This window comes from Pecten maximus, chromosome 11 (genome assembly GCF_902652985.1).
Source record: "Pecten maximus chromosome 11, xPecMax1.1, whole genome shotgun sequence".
NCBI lineage: Eukaryota > Metazoa > Mollusca > Bivalvia > Pectinida > Pectinidae > Pecten > Pecten maximus.
In genome coordinates, this window is record NC_047025.1 from 5,317,290 (window position 1) to 5,330,631 (window position 13,342).

General features: G+C 37.8%; 1 protein-coding gene across 1 annotated transcript; it reads left to right on the forward strand.

Moving 5' to 3' along the window:
* Positions 1-2,505: 2,505 nt before the first annotated feature.
* LOC117337942 lies at positions 2,506-6,793 on the forward strand. Its single transcript, XM_033899101.1, has 5 exons — positions 2,506-2,533; positions 3,803-4,694; positions 4,970-5,119; positions 6,037-6,090; positions 6,659-6,793. The coding sequence occupies exons 2-4, from the start codon at positions 3,815-3,817 to the stop codon at positions 6,081-6,083; spliced, it is 1,077 nt and encodes a 358-aa protein (XP_033754992.1). The 5' UTR covers positions 2,506-2,533; positions 3,803-3,814; the 3' UTR covers positions 6,084-6,090; positions 6,659-6,793.
* The last annotated feature ends 6,549 nt before the right edge of the window (positions 6,794-13,342 follow it).

Genomic DNA, 13,342 nt, shown 5'->3' on the forward strand with positions numbered 1-13,342 from the left:
TGTTGAAATGTATAAGCTAAATGCCATAGAATTTTTGAAGAAGTTTCATTCGTCGGTTCGAGATGGTAGGCGTCTTCGATTTCCTGTCAATTCGAAATAACGGATCGTTCTCAGAAGCGATTCGGAACCACACCCCTCTAAAGTATATATTGGACGACATAGGTATGATTGAAAACGTAAGTTTGAAATGTAGGCTGTCAGCTGTTTTGGCCAGATTGCAAAACCGGAAATTTGAAAACAAGTTTAAATGTGATATTCAAGATTATTGCCCTAGTTGCATGTTGGTCTTTCAGATCAATCTGAAAAAAACAACACGTGCTCCGCATCATCCAAGAAAATGTTATGCGATAGTATAAAACATAAAGCAATGCATTAGCTACAGCTAATTAATACATTATAAACTCCCTTTAAGGTATGTCCAAATTCCGTCATTAGAACATTAGATGACATTTGATAATTTTCAATATTGGGTCAACTTTGGCCTCCAAAATGACAGCACTTCCCAGCTTCATATCAAGATTATTCCGGGCAAGTATCAAATTATATATTCTTGTCATATCAGTACATGCAAGTATAACATACTTCGGATAGGAAATGGCCGCTAATAGACAGTTACTTTAAGAGCAGGTTATGGACACTAATTTGGACATTTACTTTAAGAGCAGGTTATGGACACTAATTTGGACATTTACTTTAAGAGCAGGATATGGACACTAATTTGGACATTTACTCTAAGAGCAGAATATGGACACTAATTTGGACATTTACTTTAAGAGGCGGATATGGACACTAATTTGGACATGTACTTTAAGAGCAGGATATGGACACTAATTTGGACATTTACTTTAAGAGCAGAATATGGACACTAATTTGGACATTTACTTTAAGAGGCGGATATGGACACTAATTTGGACATGTACTTTAAGAGCAGGTTATGGACACTAATTTGGACATTTACTTTAAGAGCAGGATATGGACACTAATTTGGACATTTACTTTAAGAGCAGAATATGGACACTAATTTGGACATTTACTTTAAGAGCAGGATATGGACACTAATGGGGACATGTACATTAAAAGCAAGATAACAATACTTACGTTAAGAGTAGGAAATGGCCGCTAAAGCGAGCACTTGCGTTAAGAAAAGGGTATGGCCGCTACAATGTACATATGCTTTAAAGAAGAATATGGCCACTAGAGAGGACACTTACTTCAGAATTAAGAGACTAAGGCCGCTACAGAGGACACTTACTTCAGAAATAAGAGTAGACTATGACCGCTACAGAGGACACTTACTTCATAAGTAAGTGACTAAGGCCGCTACAGAGGACACTTACTTCATAAGTAAGTGACTAAGGCCGCTACAGAGGACACTTACTTCATAGTTAGACTAAGGCCGCTACAGAGGACACTTACTCCATAGTTAGACTAAGGCCGCTACAGAGAACAGTAACTTCAGAAGTAAAAGTAGGCTATGGCCGCTACAGAGGACACTTTCTTCAGAATTAAGAGACTAAGGCCGCTACAGAGGACACTTACTTCAGAAATAAGAGTAGACTATGACCGCTACAGAGGACACTTACTTCAGAAGTAAGTGACTATGACCGCTACAGAGGACACTTACTTCATAGTTAGACTAAGGCCGCTACAGAGGACACTTACTTCATAAGTAAGTGACTAAGGCCGCTACAGAGGACACTTACTTCATAAGTAAGTGACTAAGGCCGCTACAGAGAACAGTAACTTCAGAAGTAAAAGTAGGCTATGGCCGCTACAGAGGACACTTACTTCATAAGTAAGTGACTAAGGCCGCTACAGAGGATACTTACTTCATAAGTAAGAGACTAAAGCCGCTACAGAGAACAGTAACTTCAGAAGTAAAAGTAGGCTATGGCCGCTACAGAGGACACTTTCTTCATAGTTAGACTAAGGCCGCTACAGAGGACACTTACTTCATAGTTAGACTAAGGCCGCTACAGAGAACAGTAACTTCAGAAGTAAAAGTAGGCTATGGCCGCTACAGAGGACACTTTCTTCGGAAATGACATTATTGAGCTTAAATATATACATCGAGTGAAAAACAGAGAACGTTGTCATTTTTAAATTGGCATGTTTTGTTAATATCTAATATCATTTGGATGTTTCGTAACAAATACTTACCAATGAATTCTTATTAAGACGCATATATATATTATATACAGAAGCGAAGATAGATGTAGAAGCAGAACAAAATGAATTACAATACGATAGACATTGCAACAATTTAATTTGGTAACGATTTCGATTTGGAATCATATAACATGTACAGATGAGTAACATTCTCTAACCAAAGTTTATTTGGTCCAAATAGAAATTTAAAGGAAGGTTTCACCCGGAGGGATTTGATGTCTACCGATCTATCAAATTGAGGTAAATTCTCAATATGCAAATATAATATGGTCACGTGGTAGCCTAGCTCGCGAGGTAGGGTATAAAAAGTAGCTTGGTGCTTAACGTGCCACGTCAATCCAAGGGGGAACTATCGGTAGACCGGGTAGGTACATGTGTTTCTGAAATAACTATATACGTGGCAACTCTATCGATACTTCCTACAGTCTGACAAAAAGTTTTAATTTTGTATTATTTTGAATTTGATTGAGTTATCATTGCATTGATCACAAATACTGTAGATTTTATATTCTATTGTCAAAATATATGTAGGAAAAATAACCATTTATGACATTTCGTAAAAGATAAAAAAAAAAATCTTTCAAATATTCATTTTCTTTTATGGTACAAGCATCGCTGACGAGTCCTAGAAGGACATTCCGTATGATGAGATATCATATAAGCTATTTACGCCATCAAAGACTAAATTTATATTGTAGGGTCCCTTCGAACAAATCGTGATTACATTCAACATCAAATGAAATTGTAAATTATTTTGTACTTATACTTTTTATGATATACCATGTTAGTTAAGTTTAACAGTTAAACATCCAGCGAGAGGACGAAGTGGATAATATGCTTGTGGTGTGTTCTCTATAATCAAAGTCATCACACATATCTTTGAAAAATGTACACTGAAACAAACTTGAAATGATAATAGCAAATTATATAAAAAATCAAATTTAAAAAAATGTAACACACTGAAAAAAAAAATCGCTAAATAAATAACTTTTAAGAGTCATTTTGCAGGAACTTGAATCTTAATGATGGTCATATTTGTGTGTCATTCAGGACGATATTTGTTCTTAGGATCGGTGAAAGACTTGTGTATCACTCTCTCGAAATACTCTGTTATTCCATTATGTTTACAATTAAAACTGTTTCTGAACGCTTAATTCTCAACAACTTGAGTGTAAAACGAGACCTAGTTTGCCGCGTATGAATATATGTAAATGTTGGCGGACTTCTTTCCACAAACTAGGTTTCATTGTTTACTATCAAGCGAATTGCCTAATTTTTATATGAAAATAAATTCCTTTATTTCATATAATATTCAGACAATTATATTATATTATCAAATATATGAAATATTGCGATTTAACGTGAAAAAATTTGAAATACGGTAGTTTTCTTCTTCTGTTTTCAAAGAGAAAATAGTCTGGGTTAAGCTTTCTATCAACGGCTTTTGCCTACCACTGTGTTGTGAATGAATAAAATTTGACGTCAAAGTAATTTTTAATGATGATCTTGCAAGGTAGATGTTTGCATTGAACGTAGTTGTTGACAAAAGAAATTTTGTAAATATAGTTATCAACCTTTTATTTTGTTTAGTTTATGAGATAGGTCATATAAAGGAGTCAACTTTTATTTACAGGTCAACATCACGATGAAGTTTCTTTTGTTACTTGTCGTCGGAGTGTGTTTGTCAGCAGCTGTCTCTGGTCAGGCTGCTGGTACTGGGAGCAACATTCTGACAGATGCAGCAAACGCAGTAAACTCTGTTAGTAACACATTGGCTGGTAGTCAAACATGGAACATACCACAACAGGGCGGAGTTCAATCTGGAACACTTTGGTCCGCTCCAGGCGCAGCCGGCCAGTTTAACACCGCAGGTGCCGCCGGAGCCTTCCAGAACACACAACAATTATTTCCAGGAGCACAAGCGGGTTTGAACGGCTTAGGTGCCAATGGAGCCTTCCAAAACACACAATTATTTTCAGGAGCACAAGCGGGTTTGACCAATGGAGCCTTCCAGAACACACAAATATTATCAGGAGCACAAGGCTTTCCAGGAACAACGGCGGGCATGGGCGTACCAGGATCAGTGCCGACTTTCTCAACAGCATCGTCGTTTCTGCCAGGTGCAACGGCACAAACCTTTACCACAGTTGACCCTGGATTTAACAACGGTTTAACACCTTTCGCAGCCCCTAACCAAAATCTTATTACGATGGGATCACCGGTTGTACCATTTAGCAGCAGCAATGCCCTTATCCCAGGAGCAATCAACCCCGGATTTTCGACCTTTGATTCCGGTTTTTCGGCAGGAGTACCACTTAATCCCGTTTCAGTCGGCCAGGTATTTGGTAACCCCACCCCCAATGTCTTCGGCTCTGCGATGCCTGTGACTGGTGTCTCCAATATCGCCTTCAATTCTCAACCGATGACAACATTTTTCAATCAAGCTCCAATGCTTAACACCGTTCCATTCGAGATGAACAACGCTCCAATGATTGATTACAGTTTTGGCGCAAATATGCCGTATAGTAAGTTTTCATACTGACGCTTAAAACTCTTTAGATTCGTATGTTAAATATATTTAGAGATATGTTATGAATATTCATATCGACTAGAGTTGACGTATATTCTGTTGATTTCACAATAAAACAAATTATTACATAAATTAAAATAAATTAAAATAAATGCAGTATATATTTTCCCCATTAATTTCGTTAATTAAAAAGGCGAGAAATTTAATTTCCTACTTTAAACACGGGTACCTATAACACCTTAGATGACACATGGATCATTTATGTTTCAGACAACTTCGCTCCAGCAAACATGGCATCCAATATGTACACCATGCCAACATTTGATAGTATGCCTACTTTTGGCATGGACCCCATGGCGTTCAACCAAGGCATTATGGGAACCGGCAACGACGATAACAAAGCCTACTGCATTCCTCTTTGTAAGTCATTCGACAAAAGCGATCTTTATGTAAAGTATTATAAGTTGTTTATAGTTTATCATATTTATGTGGTTCGCGTTGCGACCGACGATACTCTTATGATAAAATCTTTGTTTCGATTTAAACATCACATTTTATTTTGTTGTGTTCACTCTTCGGTATATTTTTTATGGCAATTTTTCTCGGTGCTAATGTATATTTTGTCAATACGTCTTGACGCTGAGGTATATTTTGTCTCTATGGTGACGCTGTGGTATATTTTGTCATTGTGTTGACGCTGTGGTATATTTTGTTACTGTGTGGTGACGTTGTGGTATATTTTGTCATTGTGTTGACGCTGAGGTATATTTTGTCTCTGTGTGGTGACGCTGTGGTATATTTTGTCATTGTGTTGACGCTTTAGTATATTTTGTCATTGTGTTGACGCTGTGGTTTATTTTGTTACTGTGTGTGTTGACGCTGTGGTATATTTAACGGGGAGTTGAGCACGATTGCTCCCTAAGAACATATACTGTCAAAATAAAACCCGGAATAGACTTAAATCTATGCATGGTCGTCCCAACATAAATTCCAGATTCTGAATTTCCCCTAAAGTTTACAGTTAGTTGAGCTTTGAATGGTGGAGAAACTTGAATCATACCGAAGTTTTATTATAGGTTATAAGCTGGCTGTGTTAGGTAAAACGACATTCCTTACAACAAAACAACTTGCAAGAAAATTTATGAGTCGATGAAACCTTTGACCTTTTGATAAATCTCGTGTAATTCACATATTGATGTTTATTTTATGAAAAATAAAAATGACTCTGTTGCCTCTATCATGATTTAACGTAAAATGTCGATCTAGTGTATGCAGCCGGATATCAATAATATAATTTAGTTTGAAATACTTCATAAAAAGCATATCCTTTATTTCAGCTTCCCTTACACCTCAACTTCTCCAACAACTTCAAGGAAAGAAGTAAACATTAGGTAAGTACATCTGTAGCAAACGGACATTGGTCACAGTGACCTACTTCTTACTGATCACGTGATTAACATTTTAGAAGACGTGACCGGTTTGTTGAAGACACGATGTCTTTGTAGAATACACGAATATATAGCTGTAGACGTTTGCTCACTTGTTGTATGTGTTAGGGTGTTTGTGGATGCATTTGGTAGGATACGGGTGTGTGCGAGGGTGATGGTGTGTACGAGGATGAGGGTGTGTGCGAGGGTGAGGATGCGTGTGAGGGCGATGGTGTGTTTGTATACTCAAAACAGTATGTTTGAGCGTTTATTGTTGAGTAACATTAACAATAAATGTTCAACATCACATTAGGTTTCAATCGGTACATGTCGGTCATCTCCGTCAAGGCTCGGAATCAATCGATTGCATAAGACTCCTTCTAGCACGTTATAATGTGTACCGCAAAAAAAAAAAAAAAAAAAAAAACTTATAATGTAAATCGAGAATAAATAAAAATTCCAGAAAAGTTACATTACGAATTAAGAACAACCCGTGTTAGGTAAACTTACAGTATGTATTTTATACTTCCAGAACACTCAAGAAAGAAATGCTGGATCGACTGGAATAGAAACCTACTCTGGACCCCGATATCCCCTCACTTTCTCACGCTCCCGTTGTTGAGTGTCGTGTCAGTCTGTTCATTAAACTTTTACTCATCTTGACGAATTTTGATTTGTTTGTTTTGTCATTGTTGTTTTTTTCTTCAGTTTTTTTTTTTTTTTTTTTGTTCCACTTCCAATTGAGAGGACACTCCTTAGATAAATACTGCACTTCAAATGCATTGACGATTATGAAGATTGTAACTAAACAGTACTAGAAAATTTTTATGTAAACAAAGACGTAATTTGAATTAAATCAAAGGTCAAGGCCACTCATAGGTGCTGTGCATGAGATCGAAATACAGGAAAAGCAAATATTATATAAATGTAAATGGTATGTAATATGAAGATATTTTTATTGTTTTTAAGGGCATTCCTGAATGTTTTACTGTCATTTAAAGGAATTTTATTTACTTTAAAAAGGCTGTGGTTGCGTTAAAGTTGTGATGAACAGTAAAGAATTACGTTTTCAAACCTCACTTGAATTGGCATACTACATGTATGATTAAGTTTAATTCTTAGATCGATTAATCCGTGATGTCCGTCATGTTTCTTGATAAACCACATCGCTATATTTAAGAATCTATTTGTGAATTACTCTCCCATTTTATTTTGGTTCCCGTAAATTGTACTCAATTCATTGGGTTTTTTTCTCTCCGTATAATAACTGATCTGCATCCTGATTAGACATCTGACAACTCTCGTTAGAAGAAACTCGTCTTGGAAATTTAATTTTGTTCCCAAATAATCGGCCTACCTTATCTGTTCCGGTGACTTGTTGAATCGCAAGTTTATGTTATATACTTTGTGCAAGCATTTCACTATCCACTGATTTAAAACATGCAACCTCTTATCATATTGCTATCGAAATCTCTGTTGCGGAAACAAGCTAACGTTAGGTTTCGCCTCATAATCAATTCAACCAACTCCACCAGCACGGCCATTTTTGTGTGGCCTATTTCTCTGAATTGACGAACCAATCGGAACTACTTGACTGCCATTCTAAGTATCGAATGCAAAAACAATAGGAGATTTCACTTGTCGATTTCCAATAGGAAAAGCCGAGACTAAAAACAGTATTTGACGACCGAAGGCCGTTTTCATCAACCTAAGAGCTCGAGGTGACTTTCCAATGTCTAGAGTGTATACAAGTTACCTCCCCTCGCACAAACAAGGAAGCAAGCGTAATAATTTGCACAGAAAATATTTCGGAATACTCGGAGATAAAACAGGTCATTATGTACGAATTCGACGTATTTGTTTGCGATAAGTAATGTTACTCACGCTTTTATATGTTTGAAGTCATTTGTTGAATTTAAATAAATTATAGAAAAAAACCAGAAGTCACATTACATGTACTTATCGCAAACAAATACTTCGCGGAAGGAGACAAGATTGTCTAGTGTGTTGTTAGCGTTTGTTGGGAAAAATTATTTCCGGTCCCATCCTGAACGCATCGGGATTTATCATGGAAATAAGCGATATTTTGATTTCTCGGGAGTTCCGAATGAATCTGTTCTAACAAATTTTGGCGATGACCGCTTAAGGTTGCTGTTTCACAGCACCTAAAAAACAACAAATGTAAACAAAGACGTAATTTGAGAAAAAAATAAAATAAAAACAAGGCAAAATATCAACAAATTGAAAACTACAGGATTAAGATTAGGTGTTTCGGCTCCATAAGCATGAGTGAATTTCAGAATTATATAAAAAGTTTTACTTGAGAGCAAAGAGAAACTCAAAAGTAAGGAAAAATCACAGGGTATTCATTTGCAGTTACATTTTAGATTTAAAATGAAACGAACTCAAATTTAAAAAGATTATGAAAAAATAATAATAATGAAATCACATACATTAAGTCATGTGCGGAATCTTAATTTCAAAATCAATGTTTCATCAACTTCAAGGATATATAAAGGATATTAACATCCAATTCTGTTATGAGGGGATAACACAAATAGAATACCTTACTGGAGAGGACATTAACAATCTATACAGGGAAGGTAACACAGAATTACTGACTGGAGAGGACATTAACAATCTATACAGGAGAGGTAACACAGAATTACTGACTGGAGAGGACATTAACACTCTATAGAGGGGAGGTAACACAGAATTACTGACAGGAGAGGACATTAACAATCTATAGAGGGGAGGTAACACAGAATTACTGACTGGAGAGGACATTAACAATCTATACAGGGGAGGTAACACAGAATTACTGACTGGAGAGGACATTAACAATCTATAGAGGGGAGGTAACACAGAATTACTGACTGGAGAGGACATTAACAATCTATACAGGAGAGGTAACACAGAATTACTGACAGGAGAGGACATTAACACTCTATAGAGGGGAGGTAACACAGAATTACTGACAGGAGAGGACATTAACAATCTATACAGGGGAGGTAACACAGAATTACTGACTGGAGAGGACATTAACAATCTATACAGGGGAGGTAACACAGAATTACTGACTGGAGAGGACATTAACAATCTATACAGGGGAGGTAACACAGAATTACTGACTGGAGAGGACATTAACAATCTATACAGGGGAGGTAACACAGAATTACTGACTGGAGAGGACATTAACAATCTATAGAGGGGAGGTAACACAGAATTACTGACTGGAGAGGACATTAACAATCTATACAGGGGAGGTAACACAGAATTACTGACTGGAGAGGACATTAACAATCTATAGAGGGGAGGTAACACAGAATTACTGACTGGAGAGGACATTAACAATCTATACAGGGGAGGTAACACAGAATTACTGACAGGAGAGGACATTGACAATCTATACAGGGGAGGTAACACAGAATTACTGACTGGAGAGGACATTAACAATCTATACAGGGGAGGTAACACAGAATTACTGACAGGAGAGGACATTAACAATCTATAGAGGGGAGGTAACACAGAATTACTGACTGGAGAGGACATTAACAATCTATAGAGGGGAGGTAACACAGAATTACTGACTGGAGAGGACATTAACAATCTATAGAGGGGAGGTAACACAGAATTACTGACTGGAGAGGACATTGACAATCTATACAGGGGAGGTAACACAGAATTACTGACTGGAGAGGACATTAACAATCTATAGAGGGGAGGTAACACAGAATTACTGACTGGAGAGGACATTAACAATCTATACAGGGGAGGTAACACAGAATTACTGACAGGAGAGGACATTAACAATCTATACAGGGGAGGTAACACAGAATTACTGACAGGAGAGGACATTAACAATCTATACAGGGGAGGTAACACAGAATTACTGACTGGAGAGGACATTGACAATCTATACAGGGGAGGTAACACAGAATTACTGACAGGAGAGGACATTAACAATCTATAGAGGGGAGGTAACACAGAATTACTGACTGGAGAGGACATTAACAATCTATAGAGGGGAGGTAACACAGAATTACTGACAGGAGAGGACATTAACAATCTATACAGGGGAGGTAACACAGAATTACTGACTGGAGAGGACATTAACAATCTATAGAGGGGAGGTAACACAGAATTACTGACAGGAGAGGACATTGACAATCTATACAGGGGAGGTAACACAGAATTACTGACAGGAGAGGACATTAACAATCTATAGAGGGGAGGTAACACAGAATTACTGACTGGAGAGGACATTAACAATCTATACAGGGGAGGTAACACAGAATTACTGACTGGAGAGGACATTAACAATATATAGAGGGGAGGTAACACAGAATTACTGACTGGAGAGGACATTAACAATCTATAGAGGGGAGGTAACACAGAATTACTGACTGGAGAGGACATTAACAATCTATACAGGGGAGGTAACACAGAATTACTGACTGGAGAGGACATTAACAATCTATAGAGGGGAGGTAACACAGAATTACTGACTGGAGAGGACATTAACAATCTATAGAGGGGAGGTAACACAGAATTACTGACTGGAGAGGACATTAACAATCTATAGAGGGGAGGTAACACAGAATTACTGACTGGAGAGGACATTAACAATCTATACAGGGGAGGTAACACAGAATTACTGACTGGAGAGGACATTAACAATATATAGAGGGGAGGTAACACAGAATTACTGACTGGAGAGGACATTAACAATATATAGAGGGGAGGTAACACAGAATTACTGACTGGAGAGGACATTAACAATATATAGAGGGGAGGTAACACAGAATTACTGACTGGAGAGGACATTAACAATCTATACAGGGGAGGTAACACAGAATTACTGACTGGAGAGGACATTAACAATCTATACAGGGGAGGTAACACAGAATTACTGACTGGAGAGGACATTAACAATCTATACAGGGGAGGTAACACAGAATTACTGACTGGAGAGGACATTAACAATCTATACAGGGGAGGTAACACAGAATTACTGACAGGAGAGGACATTAACAATCTATAGAGGGGAGGTAACACAGAATTACTGACTGGAGAGGACATTAACTATCTATAGAGGGGAGGTAACACAGAATTACTGACTGGAGAGGACATTAACAATCTATACAGGGGAGGTAACACAGAATTACTGACTGGAGAGGACATTAACAATCTATACAGGGGAGGTAACACAGAATTACTGACTGGAGAGGACATTAACAATCTATACAGGGGAGGTAACACAGAATTACTGACTGGAGAGGACATTAACAATCTATAGAGGGGAGGTAACACAGAATTACTGACTGGAGAGGACATTAACAATCTATACAGGGGAGGTAACACAGAATTACTGACTGGAGAGGACATTAACAATCTATAGAGGGGAGGTAACACAGAATTACTGACTGGAGAGGACATTGAACAATCTATACAGGGGAGGTAACACAGAATTACTGACTGGAGAGGACATTAACAATCTATAGAGGGGAGGTAACACAGAATTACTGACTGGAGAGGACATTGACAATCTATACAGGGGAGGTAACACAGAATTACTGACTGGAGAGGACATTAACAATCTATAGAGGGGAGGTAACACAGAATTACTGACTGGAGAGGACATTGACAATCTATACAGGGGAGGTAACACAGAATTACTGACTGGAGAGGACATTAACAATCTATAGAGGGGAGGTAACACAGAATTACTGACTGGAGAGGACATTAACAATCTATACAGGGGAGGTAACACAGAATTACTGACTGGAGAGGACATTAACAATCTATAGAGGGGAGGTAACACAGAATTACTGACTGGAGAGGACATTAACAATATATAGAGGGGAGGTAACACAGAATTACTGACTGGAGAGGACATTAACAATCTATACAGGGGAGGTAACACAGAATTACTGACTGGAGAGGACATTAACAATCTATAGAGGGGAGGTAACACAGAATTACTGACAGGAGAGGACATTAACAATCTATACAGGGGAGGTAACACAGAATTACTGACTGGAGAGGACATTAACAATCTATACAGGGGAGGTAACACAGAATTACTGACTGGAGAGGACATAAACAATCTATACAGGGGAGGTAACACAGAATTACTGACTGGAGAGGACATTAACAATCTATAGAGGGGAGGTAACACAGAATTACTGACTGGAGAGGACATTAACAATCTATACAGGGGAGGTAACACAGAATTACTGACTGGAGAGGACATTAACACTCTATAGAGGGGAGGTAACACAGAATTACTGAGTGGTTGAAATATAAGGAGTCAGGGCTACTTTTTTTTTTAATGAATACTTACCAGAAGTAGACAACTGTGGATTTTTATATGTGATTTTCTGTTTTGTCTCAACTGGTCAGACATTTGGTGCAAAGACTCGGATCTCCATGATTAAAATGTTTCAACTCAGATAATTCTGACGAATTTAAGAATTTTAAATAATAATAAACAGTTTTTAACTCATTTTTGAAAATTATGTACATATCAAGAAAAGAAATATGATATATGCATTCCAGGTAGTCATGTGGCTGACATTCATCTCATTCTCGCCTTTGTTCCAAGAATATTGGCCCTATTTTAATTATTCAATTTCAATCACAGACACACAAATGACAAAGGGATCGTCTGGTTGTTTGGAGTGGAGAGGTCTTAGTTACCCAGGTGTTATAGGTGGAAAAATCCAATGACAACACTGGGACTTGTACTCAGATCCTCCGTACTCTATTCTCTTACCCTGGACAGGGATATCCACAGTTTTACCGGGGTGAGATTTTCTTATCTCACCCTAGGGAAAAGACAAGCTACATGTGCTCTTCTCACATTCTCAACAATTGTATTTCGTCATGTCAACAATACCATGATGTCACGGCAACAGTAACATGACATCACGTCGACAATTCAATCATGTCACGTCAACATTTCCTTGCATTGATGTAACGTCAATACTATATACGTAAGAAGTTAAACAGGGTAAGAGAAAAATAATCATTTCACCCCCTTGGGGGTGAGACAGGGGAATCTCAACCCTCGGGGTAAGATAATTAAGTTGCCAAACACTCGGCAATCCTCATGTTTGGTAACTTAAGAATCTTCCCCTCGGGTTGAGATTCCCCTGTCTCGCCCTCAAGGGGGTGAAAGATTCTATAAATCATTAATTGCGCTATGTATACC

Excerpts from the sequence above, each read along its gene's own strand:
- LOC117337942 (XM_033899101.1), top strand. The coding sequence starts at position 3,815 with ATGAAGTTTCTTTTGTTACTTGTCGTCGGAGTGTGTTTGTCAGCAGCT. Across the intron at positions 4,695-4,969 it reads TGGCGCAAATATGCCGTATA|ACAACTTCGCTCCAGCAAAC; the intron begins GTAAGTTTTCAT and ends TTTATGTTTCAG. Across the intron at positions 5,120-6,036 it reads AGCCTACTGCATTCCTCTTT|CTTCCCTTACACCTCAACTT; the intron begins GTAAGTCATTCG and ends CCTTTATTTCAG.